Source organism: Falco punctatus (genome assembly GCF_963210335.1).
Source record: "Falco punctatus genome assembly, chromosome: 3".
In the NCBI taxonomy this organism is placed as follows: domain Eukaryota; kingdom Metazoa; phylum Chordata; class Aves; order Falconiformes; family Falconidae; genus Falco; species Falco punctatus.
This window is the reverse complement of record NC_137582.1, coordinates 31,647,159-31,670,260: the sequence shown is the minus strand read 5'-3', so window position 1 is coordinate 31,670,260 and position 23,102 is coordinate 31,647,159. Positions and strand designations below refer to the sequence as shown.

At 35.7% G+C, this 23,102-nt stretch overlaps 1 protein-coding gene across 4 annotated transcripts in view; it reads left to right on the top strand.

The window, feature by feature from the left end:
• TMEM67 (transmembrane protein 67) overlaps positions 1–23,102 on the top strand; it is a 35,658-nt gene that overhangs the window by 5,577 nt on the left and 6,979 nt on the right. For all 4 annotated transcript variants that reach the window (XM_080380746.1, XM_080380745.1, XM_080380748.1 and 1 more), the window contains exons 4-24: positions 463–562; positions 1,015–1,084; positions 1,175–1,249; positions 2,474–2,536; positions 4,897–5,051; positions 5,172–5,280; positions 6,905–6,991; positions 8,993–9,058; positions 11,101–11,257; positions 11,646–11,769; positions 12,912–13,017; positions 14,996–15,052; positions 15,142–15,240; positions 15,728–15,826; positions 16,192–16,278; positions 17,012–17,111; positions 17,213–17,352; positions 19,817–19,957; positions 20,416–20,496; positions 21,671–21,787; positions 22,947–23,063. In XM_080380746.1, coding sequence (XP_080236872.1) covers positions 463–562; positions 1,015–1,084; positions 1,175–1,249; positions 2,474–2,536; positions 4,897–5,051; positions 5,172–5,280; positions 6,905–6,991; positions 8,993–9,058; positions 11,101–11,257; positions 11,646–11,769; positions 12,912–13,017; positions 14,996–15,052; positions 15,142–15,240; positions 15,728–15,826; positions 16,192–16,278; positions 17,012–17,111; positions 17,213–17,352; positions 19,817–19,957; positions 20,416–20,496; positions 21,671–21,787; positions 22,947–23,063 — 2,150 coding nt within the window. The remainder of the gene's footprint in view (positions 1–462; positions 563–1,014; positions 1,085–1,174; positions 1,250–2,473; positions 2,537–4,896; positions 5,052–5,171; positions 5,281–6,904; positions 6,992–8,992; positions 9,059–11,100; positions 11,258–11,645; positions 11,770–12,911; positions 13,018–14,995; positions 15,053–15,141; positions 15,241–15,727; positions 15,827–16,191; positions 16,279–17,011; positions 17,112–17,212; positions 17,353–19,816; positions 19,958–20,415; positions 20,497–21,670; positions 21,788–22,946; positions 23,064–23,102) is intronic.

Below are 23,102 nucleotides of genomic sequence, written 5' to 3'. Positions count from 1 at the left end.
AATTAGACTTGAAATCACTTGCCCAATAATTTAATTGCTGGAAGATGCAGTTTTGAAACTCTGAATTTGTGTCATTTGCATTAATCATTTCAGAGGAAAATGAAACTATTTTTTCCATTGATTTGTAAACTTGATGTTTTCAGTTTTAGCTTTGCAGTGAAGCTGCGGTTTGAAATTTTGTTTAGAACAGATAACAAAGGAATAGCAAAACTGGACATGAATTAATGCATTCCCATTAAAAATAAACTGCATTTGCATAGCTATAAACAATGCACATATTCATATATGAATGTCCGTTTATAGTGGATGTTATTTGCAAGTTGTGCTCTTGATTTTCTTTAAAATAAAATATTTGCATTATTTTAGATCTGCAGAGACTTTATTTTTTCACACTTTTGTTAACCTGTGTGACATACTGTGAATCATGCAATTTTATCACAGCTGCTTTTCTCTTCCACTTAGTGGAAAGAAGTATCGATGGCATTTTGCTTAATGAAGCATTATGCGTACATTGTAATGGAAGTGAGCAATCATTCTCTGCTTCAGATGGGTCAGGAAATAGGTGAGTATTCTTTGCCTTTGAGATGATAAATTTCAACCTGTCATGTTCTGTTTAAATGGAATATTCTTGAGGAACACTCTGTATCTTTGGGATGACAGTTTTAAAAACAGTGAATTGGAAATCCTTAACCCCATACCAAACTGTGTTTTGTGTTCACTGAAGCCCTTCTATGATCAGCAGCTTGGTTTGTTTGTTTGGTTGGTTGGTTTGCTTTGGTTTGCTTTAGTGTGACTAAAAAGCAGGCTTTGGATTGGAAACAGAATTCTTGTTTTGATAATTATTTCTTTTCTTCTTCACTGACAGTAAATAAAAATCAGTAATGTCTTTCGGATTTCAGTTTGGACTAGTGAGGATGCTAACTGTGTTATCAGGCATACTGTGTAATAGTTTTCACTAAGTACTAAATCTCATACTTAACTACATTTTAAGTTCATCATGTTTGTGATCCATAGGTGTGTAAGATGTGAACAAACATTCATCAATGTAAGCAAGTATTGTGACTGCAGCAGTCCAAACATTTTAGTAAGTATAATAATGCTTATTGTATTGAAGCTCAGAAAAAGATGTTGACAAGTGTATAAATTTCCATTTTTAAATTTTTTTGTTTTTCAGACTGGGGGATTGTGTTTCAGTGCTACTGAAAGTTTACCCCCAAAGGGAGTTGCAACTGTTCGTTTTGCACAGCTAGTAAGTGTGTTCATTCTAAAACATTTTTAAGCAATCTCATTATTTACTTTCAGGAAGTCTTTTAAATTCCATTCCTGAAAAACAAAGGTGGTGGTTTGTCATCTGATCACAGTGATTGCAAGGTAATTTGCATCAAGATAGAGTGTAAACAGGTAGACCGGGCAAGCATTGTGCTAATGGGATATGTTTAAGAAAGTTCATGCCCTCTTGGGAACTGAAAAACAGTTAAAACTTAGTATCAAAACAAGTAACTTGTGGTCTATTGTATTAATTGTATGTATTCAAAACCACACTCTTGTATCACAAAAACATGCTGAAGAATTCATGAGGGCCTCTGGGCTCTTTTTTTCTTTTTTTTTAGTATGTAAACTTGTTCATATAAAATATTTGAAAGAAGGTAGAAGGATTGAAAGGACTTTTTTGGTTGTCAGACAGTTACAGCTGATAGAAGAAAATGGACATCTATAAAATTTGAGGTTGTGTATGAAATTGCTGAACTCTTTGAATTGGTTAATTAATTAAAATATGTTCTATTTAGAAGAATGAAGGTGTTTTCATTGTTTTAGCAATTGAACTTTTATTAGTTCTGAAATCTGCTGTAAGTTAGGACCGTTTTCCAAGTAGTTCCAAATTCAGGAAATGCTATGTGGCTAATAAACATAGTTTGTTTTTAAATGAATTAATGTTGAAGGCTACTGCTTGAAAGAAAGTCTTCACTTTTCCTGGTAGCATATATTGGTCTTGCTTTCTGAAAATGCCATCTTCTAAATAACATTTTATTGAAAACATGTCTTTTCAGTTGCTTACAGTATGTACGCAAGCTATGTTTAGTTCAAATACAGGTAGTTATAAAAAGCAGGTTGTGAAATAATTCATTTGGCAAATTTGGTCTTGAGTTAAATTTACCACCAAGTAAACACCTTACCCTTGAAATCACTAGTATTTCAGTTCTGCAGTAAAGAAAACTCCTTTGTTACAGAATCCATATTCAAAACTTAAGTACTTCTGCTCTTGTTCTATGTATTTTTTCTGACCTGTTGAAGTGAAAGAAATAACTGCACTGTGGTTGTGCTTCGAACTGAGCTGTTTTGATTGAGACATTTGCAAAGGATAGAAAGCTCTTAGAATAAATAAGTAGCATCTTTTAGCTTTCATAGTTTTCCAGACTGTTATGTTATGGACAAATTGTTCTGAACAGACAGTGAAGCAGTTCCTTATTTACAGGGTATAACACTGACATCAGCGTGGTTCCTGAAAAACTTGCAGTCCTCAGCCTCTGCCTGTTGGGTGAGTTTCATTAATGTTTGCAGTTTGCTTTTTAATACAGAAGTGAAACGCTGTATAAAAGCATGGCACTTTAATTTTTGGAAGTTAGCTTGCTTATTTTTAAAGAATCTTATTTTGAGATGACAGTAGATAAGAAAGAAATGCATATACAGAATGTTTAGAAAGAATGTTAAGCACTAGTTAATGTTAATGCAAGCCTCCAGGGTTGGAATCTTCACAAGGTGAATGGTGTTAAGGAAAAAATCCTGCAAGTCAGTACATATGTGAACTGTTATTATGTATATCCAGTAAGGAATCACTCAGAAATTTAACTTCTTACATATTCAGTATTGATTGGCAACTGATCTTTAGCTCTTACTTGGCTTTCAGTAACTCATTTTGTTTTGTGATGAAGAAGGAAAACCATAGAGCCATCCTCTTTAGCTTTCCTTTACTTTATGTATGCAAAAATTATTTACCATTATGTTGCTCTGAGTGGCAGTAACCATGGGTGGAAGAGTGGTTGCAGCAACAGAACCATGCACACTTCTGAAGGGGATATGCCTCTGCTGCCTCCTTACCAACTCTGTTATCCCACATCCTCATTTGTCTTCCGTATTCCTCTCCTCAAAATCAGATTTTAGATTCTCAGGCCCTAATTTTTATCCCAGTCTGTCATGACCCAAAGGGTTACCTGGCCTGCAGATGTATGAAGACCACAACGGTGGATTTGCTGAATTCCATAATACACAAGCACACAGTGTCTTTATTTCCTATCTTTTGTTATTACAGATCAGTACAAATTACTCCGAGTAAAATGAGTCTACGTACAGTTAATAAAGCACATATATATGTATCCCAACGGTAGCAGCAATCAATAGTAGCAGCAAGCATATATTTAAATATTACAAGTTACTACAGAATTATCACTAGTAAAGCAGTGAATATACTTATGATCAGTTACCTGTATGCGTGCCTATGTGTATATATTATTCAAAATAGTACCAGTACAGTACTCACCAAACTGCTCCCAGGAGTGGGGCCTCAAAACTGATGACAGATGAAGTCTCGCTTCAAAGATGATCGATGTCACAGAGTCTGGAGTCAGCAAGGCATCCCCAGGGACAGTCTGGTAACCTGCCTAGGAGAGCTCATAGAAAAGTTTGTGCAGGGGTTTATTCTGTGTGTGTGTGTTGGGGGGGTGGGGGGGCAGGGAGGGACAGGACACAGACTCACTCTCCGTTTGGGGTGAAAAGTAAGTCATTTTTATGTCACAGAGACATAAGGCAGTGTAGGACAGCACCACCTGGAGCAGCCAATAGATGATATTTTATATTCTTTCAGAACAGTTTTTATTTTTCCAGACTGTTTTTCTGCTCTTTCAGCTGGAACAGCCAATAGCAGTTGCCAATTCCTACTTTCTGAGAAAGTTTTCATTCTTTTCCAGACTATTTTTCACCTTTCCAGATGATAAGTTGCTTATGTTATAGTTCCTTGGGTTTGTGCTTATTGATGGTATCTCAGGCTGTCCCCGGTCTTTAGGCACCCAGCTGCACTTCTCAGGGATGTTTCTGACTCCCAGCCCTGGTTCCCACACTGGCAGTTCCCAGGCTGTCAGGCATTCTTTCTATCAGTATTTCAGCAGACTTCTGTTCCGTGTTTTCACAGATCACCTTTGTGGCTGCTCCCATCACCATCTCATAAAATACAGCTCTGAGATGTATTCTTCTACTTATCCCATTCTTTTTTTACAAACTGAGACTCTCCTCATCACTTATATCAGTTTATCCCGTTTGTCTGACTCACACAAAGGCAATACATTGTGGCAGTTAATGCTGGTACAGTGATCGCCGCACACAGATGCCAGGCATCATTTCTGCCTATCACATAGCAGTGATTTCTTTGCCAAAATTGAGCAGTGGTATAAATACAACATAGTTTAGGAACAGCAGAATAGAAAAAAAGTACTAAAACTGAAAAGAAGATATTTACAATACATGCAACTACAGTTGTCGGTCTTGGGTCTTTGGTGGAGTCATCTTTGTCATAAGGCCTAAATGGTGTTAAACATTTTGATTCTTACTTAGTTTTCTAAATGCAGATTTTGACATTTCTGTCACGTCATACCATCTAGCTGATGCAACTAAAATAGATTGAAAAAGTGAGCACATTGATTTCATGCTGCCATCTGCAGACCTATAAAAACATGGAACCTGAATAGCTGGAAGAAAATATTAGAAGCTGACAATGCAAAATTACTTTCAAGTAAAAATGAGGGTTTAGGAGTGGCTTATTAAAAGATTACATTAATTTTATGACTGCCTCACCAAAAGGAGGGGTAAATAAATCCTTCTCTGTGTTCTTGTATTTCTCCACTGCAGTTGTACTCTAATCTAACAGCATGCCAAGCTCTTGGAAATATGTGTGTGATGAATATGAATTCATTGAGTTCTTCAATTACTGATGCCTGTGGTTTATTTCAATATATTTATGTCAATACAGCAAGGTTAGGCACTGCTCATTCAATAGCCTTCTGGTAAGTTGCCTTTTCCATAAGTTCCAATCTTTAATAGTGTTGTATGGAAATTATTATTCTAAATGTTCTTTGATGAAAAACATTATGTTTCTTTAGAGAAAAAATTGTAATTCTTTTCAGGAGGCATAATCTTCCATGGCTATATTATGGTGATCAACCAGGATTAGCATCCCAAGTGCTTGAGACAAATAATTTCCCTACAATCTTCAGTTTTAAAGGAACAGATAAGGTAGGTGTTGGGTAGTAGGCGTGGGGAAGCAGACATTAGAAAGAGGTAAAAATCACATAAAGAGGTTTAGATTTATTACAGGTGTGGCTCTACTAAAGATAATTTTTAGGCAGTTAGCGTAACAAACAGTGTGAGATCTTACGGAAGAGGAAGGAAATATTTATATGAAATATCTCTAGGTAAGATGATTTTACTGATTTAAACTCACTCACATATTTGCTTTGCTCATGCTGTCATACCCACGTTCTCGTAAGGCCAAGATGTGCTTGCTTGAGTGGCCTGACCAGGATCTATTGTGTGTGACACAAGGAACAAGGGATGCCAACTACTGAGTCCTCATTGTGTCCCCAGAGGTTCTTCTGAGCTGGCAGTGATGAACTAGGAATTAGACAAATCTTTTATACCCCTTAGGAGTTAATAGTTGTTTTGGCATCGTCCTTTGCTTCAGACTCTTGTTTACTTCAGTCTCCATAAATCTGAGGCTAAAGTTGGTCTTTTTCCCTTATTTTAAATACATACATGCTTTTGTCAGTTTTCCTGGTGAGCTAATTGGAAAAACAGGGGTATATGTGACATGCTGTAATTTTGCTGCCATTCTCCTGGTGCCAAAGTGCAGGGTCTTTTGCTGACAAGTTGTCTGTTCTGTGGTTTTATCACAACCCATTTCTCACCTTTATTGCCGGGAACAGTGTTCTTCATTACTGCTATGTGGTGTTTAACCCTTAACCCTTTCTTTGTGTTGCTTCTGATGCTTACTTTTGGTCCCTACTTCATTTATACCAACCATAATATTTCTGTTACAAATCTCTACAAGCTGAGTTGTATCAGAGATGGATTCAGTCTGTTGCTCCAGCCTTTTCCTACAGTGAAGGGGGTGGGGGTGGGGGTGGGGGTGGGGGAAGAGGTGAGGAAAACCAGTGATTTTAATGTTAACAAAGCCAGATACTCGTCTCTGGGAGGCATGGACTACTTCAGTAGCTTGTTAACTGGTGCAGTTTTAAGAAGGAATCAAACAGTAAAGTGTTTTCTTTTGCAGATTCATTGTAAAATTAGAATAACTGAAATAGTTAATTCAAGTTCAGCTGATCACAGAAAGTTAAGCAGTGGTAGTGATAACCTGTTTGTCAGTTACACTGCCAAATTTGTCTTAAGTTTTCTTATTGACTGAAAATAAAATAATAGGTTTTATCAACTGTATTCTGAAAGCTTGTGTTTAAAATTAAACAATGTTGCAATGAAGCAGTTGTTTCAACAACTGAAATACCCATTAGTCTTCCTAACACTGAAGGTCCTGGAAGCCCTCAAGATCCCAACCTTGTATACATTAGAAATCTGCATAGGTTTCTGATTAGTTTAGGGCATGTCTACCTGTGTAGAAGTTCCTTTGGAACTTTTTTCCACATAACCAGTGAAGCTGTAGAAGAATGGTGAAGTATGTTTGTGTTGCCTTTTTTAAAAAAAGTAAACTACCAAAACCAAGATGAAAAATGTAAAGTCAGAGGGGGGAAAAATGAAGCATTATGCTGAAAGTTTTAGGGAAGCATCAAAAGAAGAGACAGCAGTCCCTAACGTGTATGTCTACTTTATGGCAGTTCATTGTTTCTTTACCTTTTTTCATCATCAGGATGTAAAGCTGCAATTTATTGCGGCCTCATTTGATGCAGCAGGAAACTTTCTTAAATGGCAAAGTTTGGAAGGAGGCATCTTACAGGTATGGTTGATTTTAATTATCTTTTGTTGATACCATAATGTTCTGATTGCCTTTAGCCAAATTAAGACCAAAGCCAGGAGTTTGGTTACTATATTAGTGACAGTTCATAACTAACAAGCTAGATTAAGGAAAATAGTCCTTGATTCTTGCTCATGATGATGTCTACAAAATCAGGAGTATAAATTCAGCGATATTGCCTTCATCCATTGGACCAATATAAAATTGGAATATTGGAAAGTTCTGAAAAACATCACTAGTCATTTAGAACCAACCGTCTCTTTCTTCCATTCGCCATGCCCCCATGTACATAATTCATTATTAGCCCTGTTGTTGAGCAAAGTGTGTTCTTTAGCTCTCAGTACACATATGTTTATAGATACTCTATGAGTATGGCCCTACTAGATGCTGTCACTTGTTTTCACACATTGTGGGGATGCCAAGCAAATCAGTGGTTATTTCACTGTCAAGAAAAGTAGGAAAACTGATCTACCACCCCATTTTCTTTCAGTTCTCTTGGGATTTTTTGTTTGCGTATTTCTTTTGGGTTTAAATATAAAATGTACAGTTTGGCCACCACCTATCTCTCATAACAGAAAGTTATAAAACTTGCTGGGGGACTTTACATAGAGATAGGGAACACTGGCTATAAGATTGACAGTACCCTTGGACACTCCACCCTCAGATTTCAGTGGCACACATACGTTGTACTTTAGCAGTACCATGCTGTATAGATAGGGTGTGGAAAACTCAAGTAAGCAGCAAGTAGAAAGTGCAGTAGTCATTAGCTTAACAGCAGAAATTGGCAGCTATGAAACATGTTACAGAATAGAATTTGTTTAGCAGTCCAGTGGTGATCTAGGCAGTCTCAGTAATGCCTTCAGCAGGCAACAATAGGAACATTAGCAAGAACAATTGGGAATTGTCTGTCCCCTTTTCTAGGCTCTTCATGTCACTCTTGGAGCATGTCACTTCAAATGCTCCAGTATCTACAGAAGATTAGCCGACATTCAGGATTTAGAGAATGACTGCTTCTTCTTTTTTTTTTTTTTTTTTTGGTCTCAGAATGAAATGTCTGCCACCTGCCTCTCAAATTTTAAGGAAAACTAGTGTCTCAGAAAAGAGGTTACTAAGCCAATTACAGTGCATAGAAAATTATATATTCTGAGACAGATTTTAAAGTTTATTGGGACACTTTAATTTCCTAAATGCAGAGCTTTTAGTAGCTATAAAAATCAATGGGAAATGAATAGCTTTTCCATTCAAAGCCTCTCTTAATGTAATAGGTTGTGCATGATGATGAGACATCATGGTGCTAAAGCAATCTCAGTGCATAATTGTAGTAATTTCCAGAATTTCAGTTGCACACTAATAGAATTGTGTTTCATGTAAATTTAGACTTGATTTTAATTTTGGGAAAATCGCAGTGCCCTCCACTAACTACCATGCTCATTTAGTTACAATTCAACAATTTTTTCTGGGTTTTGCTTAGAATAACTTGTTCTTTGCAGAAAATGTAAAAGTTACATTGAAAAAGGAAAAAAATATCTGTTACTTGTCATGATAACTTTGATTCTCTGAGAATGCTAGCTTAAGAGAACGGGAGCAATATAAATGTGGAGTTCTTTCCTCATGGGATTCTTTGATTTAGCAGAACCCACTAATAAAGCTTGAGGCAGCACAGTGCGTTGAACATTCAGCCCCCCAAAAGATTATTCTTGCCTGGTTGGATGGTGCTGTCCATGAATTTCAACACCAGTGATGGAACTGAAAAATACTATGCAAATATGAATAAGCTAAACCAGTTTTTTAAGAACACTGATACTAGTACAATAAATAAGCAAGTTTAGTCTTCAAGATCAGTCCCACTTTTCTTAAAAAATAGAAGAAAATATCTTTAGTGAGAACTGCGAACACATAAACTGCTTTGCGTACCTGTAAATCTCTTTCATGTGAGAAAATGATACCTTTGAATTAACCTAATTATAATTATGTTTTGTTCAGCTTTGTCCTGATACCCAAACTAAGTTGAATGCAGCTTACACATTTGGAACAACTTACCAACAAAGTGTAAGTAAGAGATAAAATGCTATTCTGAATTTTGAATTAAGTTGCTTTATACATCATCAGCAATTCAGTGCGTATTGAAGGACCTCTGGAGTTCAGCTATTAGCTGCAACATGGACTTCTTTATTGTGAAATTGTTGCTTATTTTAATTTCTTTATTATTTAGTGAAATAAAAATTGGAGTTTTTAGAATTATTTAACTGTTCAACACAAAACTTGTTTACTACATAGGATTAACAAAATAAATTGAACTGGCAATTGTATTAGTGAGGTTGCTGCCTTATCAGTGGACAAACACAATGCCTGAATTCTGACAGTCACGTACTTTGCATCATAACTTCTGGTTTTCCTGCCTTCGTCTTTGGCCAGGTTTCATATGGAAAGAAGGCATACGCAATAATGCCATGCCAGTATGTTCTCCCCCTTCTTTAATATATGCCCTGATTTCAGTGAATTCAATAAAGAAATTGAAGGCAAGTTTTAACCAAGCAGATGACTCATCAGAGAAAAGCTTCTTTAGCTGTCTTAACTACAGAAAAAAATATTGGAGTTTTCACACTTTACTAAGTGCCAGGAAACGGAGAGGAGTAGAGCACTTGCACTTGTGTATACTTAGATGGTTCTGCCAGTATGGTCACTTATGTGTTAAATGGGAAGGTGGTGGTCTTTGGCAGAGGGGTAGAGAAATAACATGTTTATTTTTATAAAGCTCCATATGTGTGTGCAGGATCTACTACCTATATATCCATAATTATTATTTATTAACTTATTTACATGCAAAATCACTTCCCACATTATGTGTTGCAGAGTAAAAATATATAGGCTGGCTGCTATTTGGGTGGTGTAAAGTTTGTTGTTTAATATTGTTTAATCCATATTTCAGTATTTCAGACAGAATGGAAACTTACTTTCTATTTAGGATCATTGAACTCGTGAAGTATGGTTAGGTTTTTTTGTGCTTTTTAAAATCTTATGTATTTGATATATTGAGTCTGTAGAGCCTGTTAAGTATTAACAGCTGTTAATATTACTGGGTTTAAATACAAATACTAATAAATATTGACTTACTGAGTGTTTTTTAATGTAATTATTTTCATTGATTGTATGAATGACTTTTCCTATAGCTTTGAGTAAAACACAGTTGATGTGTTATACGAGTATGTAAAGGCTGCAGGGTTGTTCACATACGCATGTGGAACTACCTACTTACACATATGATTTCTTCACACAATCTCAAAATGGTTGAGGTTGGCAGGGATGTCTGGAGGTCATCTTGTCCAACACCCTGCTCAGGCAGGGCCACCTAAAGCATGTTGCCCAGGCTTTTGAATATCTCCAAGGAGTAAGACTCCACAACATCTCTGGGCAGCCTGTGACTGTGCTTGGTCACCCTCAGAGTAACAGTGTTTCCTGATGTTCAGAGGGCACCTCCCATATTTCAGTTTGTGCCCATTACCCTGGTCCTGTCAGTGGGTACCACTGGAAAAAGCCTGGCTCTGTCTTGTACATCCTCCCTTCAGGTACTTGTACACATTGATAAGATCCCTGCCCCAAGCTTTCTCACCTCCACGCAAAACAGTCCTAACTCTCTCAGCCTTTTCTCAAAAGACAGATGCTTCAGTCCCTTCATCACCTCAGTGGCCTGCACTGGACTATAGAAAGTAACTGTTTCTGTCTTGTACTGGTGAGCCTGGAATCAGACACAGCACTCCGTAGCTTCAGCATTTATGTTTCTTGACTTTAGTGTTTATGCTGTTTCAAATTTTATGTCTGTGAGATTTGCTAGGGTATTTTTTCCTGATCTATTGAAAACTGTTAGCAGAGCTTCATTCTCCGCATTAGTCATTCTTGTCAATTGCAGTTTCTAAGAGGTTTGTATAAAATCATTAGTACTTTGTAATTGCTTGCAAATCGCTGGAATGCCATGTCTTTTGTGAAAAAGTGGGACAGATTTCACAAAAATTTTGAAGGGGAAGGATCCAGAGCTTGATAAAATCATTACATGGCTAAAGTGATCTTTGTATTTTAACATTTTTTTCTTGTAGTGCAAAATTTCAGTTTCCAAGATTTTATTGGATTTTGCTAATCCAATATTTTATGACTTATTCCTTGAATATAATGATGACAATGGACAACAATATCTTTGGGCCGTGCCAGTTTTAAATTTGAATCTGCAATACAGTGAAATGTTTGTTAATCAAGGTAAGACTGTCATAGCAACATTTCTGTGAATTTAAATAATGTGAATAACTTCAAATAGAAAGAATTTGTGTTAATTACTGAGTTGTTTTTAAAGATGCCACAACACATTATAACTTCTTGCTATTTTAAGAATTTAGTATGTTGTGGGCAAATTCTAATAGTGCTAAGTGCAAGCTTTGGTTGCATATACCGGCCCAATCAATAATATGCACAAATAAAGTAATCTAATTTCATTATGTATTTGTTTAAGTTGAAAATAAATACTTTTACATCCTAAATACAGTTATATGTATTATGCAATTATATATGTAATTTTTAGTAGATTTCATTCTTTTTGTGTGTTGAATTAGTTTTTTGATTATTATGTGACTGTCATGTTTTTTCAAAGGCAGTAATAGGAACAACTGGCTTTTGACTCGTCGATTTTTTTTGGTGGATGCACTAAGTGGAAAAGAGAATGACTTGGGAAAACTACCCAGAGTAATTCGGATTGCTAGCAAAATAACAATCAGGTGATTAATTGCATTTAATATATAGTACATGGAAAATAAAGCCAGTTTTGTGCAGTCTGCATTTTATTGTTTTTAAATAAAGTTGGTTTATTATGTTGTTTCTAATATACCCTGTGCTGCTTTTTCCATTGCAAACTTGGAAAAAGCAAGAGTTTCCATAGGTTGTTCTGATGAGTGAGTGAGAAAACATGACTTTGGCTTGTGGGAGTTAAAATTACTGTTACTTTCGAGGTACAATGAATGAGACTATGTATGCATAATGCAACTTAGCAGGCATTCAGCCATCTCTTAGAAGCAGGTGTCATCTAGAAAGACCTAAAAACTCCCCTGTTAATTCTTTTTTGATGTGCATGTTGCTGACTCTACAAGGATGCTATTTCATACTCCATATTATTTTTTGCAGTATTTTTACAACCTGTTGCCTATTGTGTTACACAATCCAGAGTAGGCTTGTAGTCATTTAACTGAAATTGTGCGACTACCTGTTTAGGGTCATTACTGGTGGTTAATCTCAGCTGAAATATGTTTTGGAAGAACATTTTTTTCTTCTTTATGGAACGTCTTTGTTTGAGATGATTGTCTAAAAATTGAGCTCTCCCTTTTCCTTTAGCTATTCTTCAGAACTTATTAGTTAAAAAGATTGCTGAGTAGTACTGAGTACTGATCCATACAAGTAATCAAACTGAAGTTTAATGTAATGTACTAACTCCATTACAAGAAATACAAATTAGCTTATGTATCTTAGGAGAACACCCTCCCACCCCCCCTTCAAAAAAGGGATAATGTCAGAAATTCAAAATACACATAGAAAACATTATTCATTCTGTAATGTTTTGAGAAAGTCACCTTTTGGAATTGACTTAAATGTTTTTCACTAATGTGAGCAGTACGTAAAGATTGATTTAGGTATTTTCTTACAAATAAACAATCCATCCCAGCTTTTTCTTTTTATATATTTGTGTACATGCCTTTGTAAATTCCAGTTGCTTTTAAAATGTGAATTGCCATGTCATTGGGTTTGAAACTCATATTTTACTGATCAGGTTGTTCCGTTGATTTAGTATTTTCTTAAAGTTTCAATGGATACTTTCCAAGCAATTAATCCATTTTTTTCTATTAAAAATACTACTCTATTTCTGCAGTATTCGTCTGGTATCCCATACTCAGAGAGGAACTATCTACCCTCCTCTAATTACTATTGCTTACACAGATGTGCTTATCCAGAACCCTGAAACCCAGAGTGTGATGGTGAGATCTTGGTGCTATCTTATTTGATCTGCTTTGTTAATCATACTTTTAGTTCCATTGGAATTCCAGTTGAGTGAACATTTGAGGGCGTAGGAACGTGTGGCAGGGTAGACTATAAAAATCAATAAGCAGTTTCCAGTTCTGTTCAGTTATGAAGTTGCAAGTTTTCACTAAAATTTAAAGCTTTTAAAACAAAGCAGTTAAAGGTATTTAGTTTGTATCTTGAGTCTTTAAAATTAAAGTACTTAGAATTTTACAGTTGGTTGTATAATACTGAATTAGGCTGTAGTTCAAATGAAATATGCACAAAAATAACAGGAAAAGTACTCTGTGTAATGCACTGAAAGCAGCGATTTATGTAAGAAATTGAATGATTTTATTTAAAACAATGCATTAAGAGAAGGTTGCTATGACACAGACATCTCAGGTCACCTGTGGTTTAAGTTAAAATATTGGTAATATTTCTAAAACATCCTTTAGTGTTTTGTCTGCTGTGTATTATTTTACAGCACATCTCTAAGAATTAAAGTAAAATAATCCAAAAATCTGTAGCCAGAGGGGTTGGAGATCAGTTTGGAGGATCTTTCTCTACTGAAAGCCACTGAATTCTGCCGTAGCAGATGCAGAAGGGGCATTTCCTACTTGCCCCTTTCCCTGCCATGACAGGCAGCAGCTCAGATGTCCCATTCCTGTGCCTTGTTTGCTTGTTAGATCACACTGCCTTAAAAAGTGAAAATTGGAGTTTAATGTAGTAAAATAATCATCTGCTATTTAAAAAAAATATAATATTAACGTTTTCTGCTTATCAACCTTCAACAGTTCAGGCTTCCAGTACAGATAGGTATCTAGCTAGAAATTTCTGGTGGTGGAACCATTCCTTGCATTCCATATTAGCTGCTTGAAAAGAAGGAAGAGACAAGGAATTAGAAAGATAGAAAAATTAGTCAGACACTTCTTCCCCGTCTAAATGATTTCTTTATTTAACCACAGAACAGCACTGCTTTTAGAAAATAATTTGTTCCAATTGTGATGGCAGGAACAATTGCTTTCAGTTTCTCTATTTTCTGTTCTACTGTTTCTTACATCTGCATCTGATGGACTTAGGTGCTGTCAGTTTCGGGTGGTTTTGTTTGTTGTCTTTAACAAATGTTATGCAAGTAAAAAGAAACATTGAATTTCATTCCAAGTGTTGTAAACACTGAGCTTCTAGTGACTAAGCGTATTTCAGTTTAAATCCAGGTGAGGTGATAGAATGAGCTCTGGCAGGAACAAACATTTTGGGAAGCCAAGGTAGGGGGAGGAGGGGTTGGTTTTGCAGGGTTTTGTCCTGTATTTAAACTGAATTTAAAAAATACTGTTCATTATATTTGTGTTAACTTTAGCCTTGCAGTGACAAAGAGACAAACATTTTCTCTTCCTTGTACAAATCTTTCAGACAAAAGTCAAAATTGGTCTTAGGTTAGATAGATATTTAAGCTAGAGTGAGCAGTTTTGATCCTGCATGACAATTTTTATTTTGTTCAAGCTGGGGAAAAAAATCAGTGTCTGAGCTTTGTAAGAACTCACTTTATGATTTTGCATATTGTTGTAATTACATTAAAGTTACTTTTAATCAACACTGATAAAGGGGAAAGTATCAAACATTTGCTCTCTTCTTTCAGAAGGAAAAATATTATGCACATTTGAAAAGATTATAATCAGCTAGTTACAGCGAGTAACTTGCAGATAGCAGGCATCCATCCCCAGCATTACAGTTGCTAAGATCCGCACTAAGCTTAGCAGAGCTTGTGCTAGTACTAAGCCTGGCACTGTGGCACACCAGGTCAGATGTGTACAGTAGAAGAAGGTACATGTACTTGTGTAGTAGCCCTTGATGGGAATTCCCACCAACTAAAAGTGGGAAAACTACTACTATCTATAATGGTTGTAGCATTTCGGAATTACTATGCATATTCACTTTTTCTGTCTTGATATTCAGGTTTCCTTCTCAGTCAGTTATGAGATGAATCAGTCAGAGGCTCAGATTCAGACTGATGTAAGTTTTATTTCTTTTGAATTTGTCAAGCTAATGATTTATTTTGTGTTTTTTAAAAATATCTGCAAATAATTTTTCATTCTCTTCAGATCACGTTGGGTGTGTTGGGTGGGCTCGCAGTATTATGGTCCCTTCTCAAGACTGCAGGCTGGAAGAGGCGTACGGGAAGCTCTATAATTGACTTGCAGGTATAAACAGCTGGCAATCTAAAAAGGGATGTGTCTTCTTTTCTTTAAGGGACCTTTGCTATCATTCCCTGTGATGTAACTATTCTGTTTCTTAAGGTAACTGAAATAATTTCTAGCCTAGCTACATAGAACTGTGACCTGAAGTTAGCTTGCTTGAAGAAGTAGGCTTTTTGCATTTTGGGGGGATTCTGATGTTGTCATTTAGGAAATACTTTTGCTAAAAATAAAGGTATTTACAGAGCTGTTCTGATTGGTTAAGTGGACTTAATTTTCAGATTAATTCTTCTTTGCACAAAGACTAACATGTAGAAGTTTCAGATACTGAATATACCATAAATACATGACCACAGTAGAAAAGTTTTGTTTGAGGCTACTTTTCAGTATATTGGGTTCCTGTAGTGTGAGCTGCATAAAATTTTATATGCATGTATATATGTATTACATAATTAGTTTTACAGATCTCTACACTGTGTTTTTATAATTGCAGACAGTTTTGAAGTTCATACTGTTTTATGCTGGAGACCTTGCCAACGTTTTCTTTATTGTCACAGTGGGCAAAGGGATTTATTGGCTTGTGTTCTTCAAAGTAAGTGTTTTTCCAAATTTGGGTGTTATGAAAACCTGTTAATATTGCATACATTTTTAAACAAAAATTCATTTTTCTTTTTTCTTTCTCCCCCACCCCCTCGCCCCTTCTGGTCAGTCTATTGAGGCAAGTTCTGTATCGTATTTGTTTTGTGTGCTTAGATTTTTGTGTTCACCTGTTTCTTTTCCTTAGGATTCGTTGTACTTGCAGTCTGCTTAATAGTCACTTAAAATATTTTACAAATTTAAAATGATCGCACATTAAATACTGATCTTTTTCTGCAAAACATTATTCACTCTTAAGCACTTGGCATATGTCGTTACATATGCCATTCATACTATTTCAGTATAATTTCTCAATTACAGGCTCAGCAGTTTGTCTCAGTCCTTTTACCACTTCCATCTCAGGAAGAAGATTTTGTTACGTACATAGCATGTGCGTTTAGTTTAAAGGTAAATATTTTTTTCCTCAGCCATTAAAGACATTTCAACATATGCTTTTGTGTATTTTTAGTTGGCTTGTTTTTAAACATCTAGTACAGTTCATTTTATTAGTGTAGAGATGGAAACAATTATTGTATTCCAAAAACTAAGTAATTTTTCCGTAGAAATTTATTTTGTGGAGTGTTTATAGGGAAACAAATGTCTAAGGAGGATGATCTATGGAAAATTATTCTTTCAAGGATAAAGGTGTAAAGAAAACCATATCAAGAAAGCAAGTGCTTTCTTTTAAAGCAGAATGTAATTGCTGTCAGTTCCTGATTAAAAAGATGACAGATTAAAATAATTATGTTCAAATATACTTTTAGAATTTGGAGATTAGTATTCTGTCTTTATGGGACATACGATTATTTTATTAATTATCAGTATTATATTGGATTGCTATTCATAATACAGGTTAATATCTTATGGGAAAATACTCTAGCCATTTTTTGGAATTTGTTACTTTGCCGTATTTTCATAACTGTGGACATCATCACATGGCTTACCATTATTCCAAGCTTTTAAATTTTAAAAGAACCGTAACCAAACTATAAAAAGTTGGTAACAAAGTTGCATTCTCAATTACAGTCAAATATATTACTTGTTATGTTTAATGAATGACATGTGCAATGACTGTTTCCTCATCTTTGTCTATATGCTGTTGCTGTCTGTCCTTGTTATATTTCTCCTTTTTCTTTCTTAGGCTCTACAGCTCTTACAATTGCTGGTTTCACAACTTACTATAGATATTTTCTTTATTGACTGGGAAAGACCTAAGGGCAAAGTTCTTAAAGCAGTTGAAGGTAACTCAAACTGTGCTTGCTGGTATAAAAAGTTTTGGTTAAATTTGGATATTACTCCCAAGTATTAAATTTCAGGGCTTTATTGTATGTATTCTTTTTAGGTGAAGGTGTTATTAAAAGTGCTGCTGCACCTGTGAGCATATGGAGAACATATTTTATAGCAAACGAATGGAATGAAATTCAGACAATGAGGAAGATAAATCCCCTCTTTCAAGTGCTTGCAGTTCTTTTTTTTCTGGAGGTATTATTGTTATTAATTGTTTATGATTAACAGCCATAGTGTAACGTAAGGGTCTGTTTTTTAATTCTTGTATTCTCTGTGGTAATAATGGATGACCTTCAAGTTCACTTGAAAACATGTAACTTAGTAAAATAATTATTTTAATTTTTTTTATATGTATATGTATGTATGTGTAGGTCATTGCAATATTTCATTAAGGAAGACTTAAACAAAAAACAAGTACCTTAAAGATCTTTGTTAATTGGGGGGGGGGGGATTTTTTTAAGGGAATGACTTAATCTAAATAGCTTAATAGATCGATAAATCTGTGTACACAGTTCTTTATTTGCCTACTGGCTCCCTTCTGCCATAGTCTACAGCTTTATTTCTGGTTTCATATTTATCTGAACTGAGCTTCCTTCCTGCTAATTTGCTATAAGTGACTTTTATAAAGCAGGAAATGAAATGTGCCAGTTCTGCTCCTGTTGACATAACACAAGGCAGTATGCCTTCAGTTACAGCTTAAGGGTATGTGAGAAATTACACTTTAGCTCTTAAAAAACATTTTGGTTTGTTTCTTATGTAGTTTGGTAAGTACTTCTATTCTGGGAAGTATTCTTAAATTGCGTAGCGTATAGTTGTTTCTGTGACGTTCTTTTACATATTTTTAATACTCTTATTAATTTTTATATTTATGTTTTTAATTTTCCTACTTTTCTTTTAAATTAAAGACAGTTTAAAACCCCAGGCTCCTCATTCACTACATCAGTATTTCTGCTGTTGGTAAATACGGACCAGGACTAACTTAGGTGCCATGTTACAAGGACAGAATGGGGGAAAAAAGAGCACGTATTCCCAAAACTAACTAATCTCCTCAGGTTACTCTTCATAGGCTCCTGATATTACTAGAAGGGAGAAACTGCTCTTAGTAGGGAGTGATTAACATCTTGCTCTACAACTTCTGCTGTCAGTTTCCCTCTGGAGAAGCCCTTTCTTGCCCCTGATAGTGGAGAAAGTGATGAAAGACACCTCAATAGGCTAAAACTGGTGTTTGTGAAAACCTTGGATAATCTTTGTAACTTTCATTGTCATGCTGGTGTTTGGGATGCAGTTTCCCTGGAAGGGAATGCACGCGGATATGGCAATCAGCAGCTCGCTACAAGGGGGAACTTCTGCATGACTCAAAACCTGTGTCTTGGGTTAGCAATTTTGACAAAGTGACTGTTCAGTTCTCATTAGTCATGGTGACAGGCTGCAGAGTAGTAGAAAACGAGCCAGGAAAAGTAATAGTTGGAGGAAGCTGGAAAGCAGAGAAGTCTCCCTCGCCTCAGGCCTCACGTCTGGCACGGAAGCAGCCGCTGGCCGGCGCTGGCCGTCATGGCAGTGTTGTTTACCTGGCTGGTGCAGATAGCGCTCTGGCAGCAAAACTGAGCTTTTCAATACTGTACGGGCTCTGGCTGGGATGGAACTAATTTTCTTCATAGCGGTCCATAGGGCGCTGTGTTTTGGATTTGTGGCTAAAAAGGGGCTGTTAACATGGCAGTGTTTTGGCTGTTACCGAGCAGTGCTTGCACAGCATCAAGGCCCCCAGTGAGCGGGCTGGGGCTGCCCAAGAAGCTGGGAAGTGAACACAAGCAGAACAGCTGACCAAAGGGGTGTTCCATACCATATACCATCATGCTCAGCAATAAAAATGCAGGGGAGGGAATTTTCTGGGGACTGGCTGGGCAGCAGTCTGCTTGTGGGAGGGAGGTAGTGATTGCCTTTGCTTCACTTGTGGAGGCTTTTTTCACCACCTTCTTCCCTTTTCTTTGCTTTATTAAACTGTCTTTATCTTGACCCACAAGTTGTCTTGCTTTTATTTTTCCTGTGGTGGAGGTCAACCCACCACAAACGTTTCTGGTGCAGCTTCAGTTCTGAATGATTTCCGCACAATTTTCACCTCTTAAGTGTTTCAAGACATGCTGTTTCTCTCATCTTTTTTTTATTTGGAAACTTTTTCTAGATTGCTTATTTAAATTAGATTGGGCCATAAGACAGTGGAGGGAAATGTATTTCTGCGCAATAAAACAAAAAAAATAATTTTCTTACACTGCAAAACAGATATTTTTTTTTATCACTGGAATATATTTATTGGACCAAAAAAGCTGGTATTTGGCAGAAATAATGCCATTATGCAGCCTATCTGTAGAGTCTTTTGGAGTTTTTCAGTAAAAATCAATGTTGACTTTTCATGAGATTTGTCTACATACGGTTTTGAATTTATGTATCAACACATATAGGTACAGTTTATGTTTTTAATTCTGTTTCTGAGCGGTAACACTGGATCACACAATTGGACTTAATTATAGTGAACATGCTACTATTCCCACACCCATTTTTCCTCATTTTTTCTTCTTACCTCCTGTTATGATGGAAAAAACATGGACATAGTGAATATTATTCATTGCCTCATGTTGTTCTATTGACTTTCTAATCTCTTCAGGTGGTGGGATTTTCAAACCTCGCTTTAATGGATTCTTCTTCCAGCCTTACGAGAAGCAGTGAGAGTTACATAGCTACTTGGAGCCGCATTTTAAGATTTGGTGTGTCTGCTGCACTCTGGCTAGCCATTGCCTTCTTACAGGTATGTGAAACACATGACATACTGAATTACCATTTTCAGGCTGGATCTTGGAAGCTAGAATGTATCACTAGGCCATCTATACCACATATCATGGCATTGGGTATAGTCTTAGCTGTTCTGCTGGATCTAGACTTTCAGCTCCTTTAGAACTCAAAATGTGTCTTCTGAGCTGTGAGACATCTTACTTTGTAGTCAGAATTTTAATTCTCTCAAAGATGTGAGTTTATGCAACTACTTTGTTTTGTTTTAAACAACTTTGAAGCATCTCCAAGTTCAAAATGAAAAGCAGGTTATCACTACAACTTGGAGGAAAGATGTCAGTCCCATTTCATAGAGTCCAATGTAATAGTGGCCACTACAGAAGTCTGTAATTTGTGGGTGTTACACTGTGAAATTAATTGCTTAATAAAATGAAATCTGATGAACTAATAAAAAAAAATCTGGTTGATTTATTTCAGATTATGGTCTTTTCTGTGTTTTATGAAAGATTTGTTGAAGATAAGATAAGCCAATTTGTTGATTTGTGTTGCATGAGCAATGTAAGTATTTCTTTGTCTCATCTGTACAGTGGCATCTTTAATAGAATAATACGTAAGATGGTTTTTAGATTATTAGGTAATATTTATTCATGTAATTTAATTTAATTTGATTAAAAACAGATTACTGGCTAACAGCTAAGGCCAATGTTTCTTTCAGCTCACTTTATTGGTGCAATCTACAAGAAGATTTCGGTTAAGCTTTAATGGGAAAAAGATTCTGGAACCATAGGTGTCAATATGTTCTTCTAGACATATGATTTTTAGGTTGTTTTGTGAAGTTACATTGGTTACATATGCTCATACAGAATTAAAAAGTAACAAATCATGACAGAAATTCGTTGTGGAACCATTTGCTGCTGTTCTGTCTGCCGCATTGTAGTACTTTTTTGTCTTAGATACACAGCTATCTTCGTTTTATTTAATGTTTTTATGTTCAGTTTCTGCTCCTACCTTGTGGTTGTCCCTCAACTGCTGAACTTTGTGGTTGTCCCTCTTGGACAGTTACCACCTTTTCCATGCATTTTCACTTACTTATATCTGAATTACTTGCCTTTCTCCAGTTTAAATGTGGGTCTTCAAACTTTGTACTTCAGGAATTCCTTTTTAACCAGAGTGCGATCAGAACTGGTTGGATTAGCTCATTTGTCCAGAACTTTTTAAAAATGCAGAGATCGACCCCTTTTATCAGCCTTTCCAGCCTTCATTGTTCCTCTTCCCGTGAAAGAGCCATGTAGTGCATGGGTTATAGAGAGAGTTAATTTGGGGGTTTATGTGATATATAAGCATTGTATGATACTGAATGAAATTCTATTAAATACAGTCTCCTAGGAACTCAACTGGAATCATGCATATGTATTATATATCACAGAAATAACTTTTGAATCAAAATAAAAGCTAATAACTTTGCTTTAATTTTTTGGCTCTGTGGAATTAAGTAGTGATCCTTGCCATCGATAAACTAAACAAAGCTGGTATATGTTTCTAGTTAAACATAGATAAAAACTAATCAGTAAAAGAGTTATTAAATATTTTTCTGCCATGTTTATTTTTGGACCTGCCTACTTTGTATTTGTGGAAGGGCTGGTCTTGCCAATCTCCACTGTGAATTCAAAAGTTCAAAAATAAAATTATAATGTTTTGTTAAAGTATCCTTCTCTTCCTCCATCTCTTTTAGATTTCAGTGTTTCTCTTGTCACACAGCTGCTTTGGTTATTACATCCATGGTCGCTCTGTGCATGGACATGCAGATACAAATATGGAAGAAATTAATATGAACCTAAAGAGAGAAGCCGTAAGTGAAAGTATTAAAGTTTATACCTGCTCTGATTATTTATTTTATTAAAAAATCCCACACCTTTGCATTATGGATCTGCACTTGTACATTACATTGCACGAAATTATGGTACTTAAAAGATACCAGCTCTTGGTGTGTAAATATATGACTCAGTATTTCTTTTAACTAATTCTTCATCTTTCTTCTTCTTTCCTGTCTTCTCTGTTATGTCTTCAGATTTCATAGGTATAAAATTCCTGGTTTTCTAAAAAGTTTTTTCATGTATTTAAGAACGTTCTTTTTGATATTGAAGCTTTTCATGAGCTCATGGCCACATTCAAAAAGGTGCGCATCAAAAAGCTTTCACAAAGAGACAGATCTGAAAAACTCCTAATAAACATCTACTCTTCCAATAAATTGCTTTATTCTATCTCTTCTGCTGTAATGATATAACCTATTCTTTTCAGAAATTAATTTGAATAAGTATTTTTTCTAGTTTGTCATATGTTGTATCTTTGCTGCAAGATCAGGCAAAAGTAAAATGTCTAATATAAGACTGCAGCACATTGCACTAAACTTCATGACAGCTTGTGTCTTTGTAGGAACAAGTAGGAAGAAAGTACCTTAAACAAAGGATATTGTTATCTCAATGATAAGTGTACAGAAAAACCCATAACCATGTGAAAATTAAATCTCAAACACTGAAATGTAGAGGAGTCTTTTGAATCATATTTTTTATTTTGAATAATACTATCTGTTCCTGTAATTTATTGCTAATTGCTTATTTTAATGCAATTTTGGGAAAAGCAGATTTTTTCCCTATGAGGATGTCAAATTTTCTGTTTTCTTGGGAGTTTTGAGATTTAATAAATGTGACCTTAAAACATATGGAAAAAGTCAGGAATCCAAAGCACAAAAATAAATTATAAACATTAAAGAAAGGGCTTCAGAGTGAATGTCAAAAGGTGTATTAGAAGGTAATGAACTGAACACGGCTGAAAAGAGCAGTAAGACTTTGTGACAGCGGGGGTCAGGATTTCATGTCCTAAGAAAATCTTGCTATGCTAGAACCCAGAGTGCAGTGGATTCAAATATTCAGAGATACTAAGTGTAGATGAAAGAGAGGATCTATGAATGACATTAATAATTTTAATTTACAATTGTTTTGATTATATAGGAAAATCTATGTAGTCAGAGAGGTTTGATACCAAACACAGATTGCCAGACGTTTCAGATTTCCATTTCAAGAAAAATGCGACTGCACTATGACAGGATTCATGAAACCCTGATAAGAGTAAGTGAGATATTTGTATTCTGATAATGGTACTTAAAA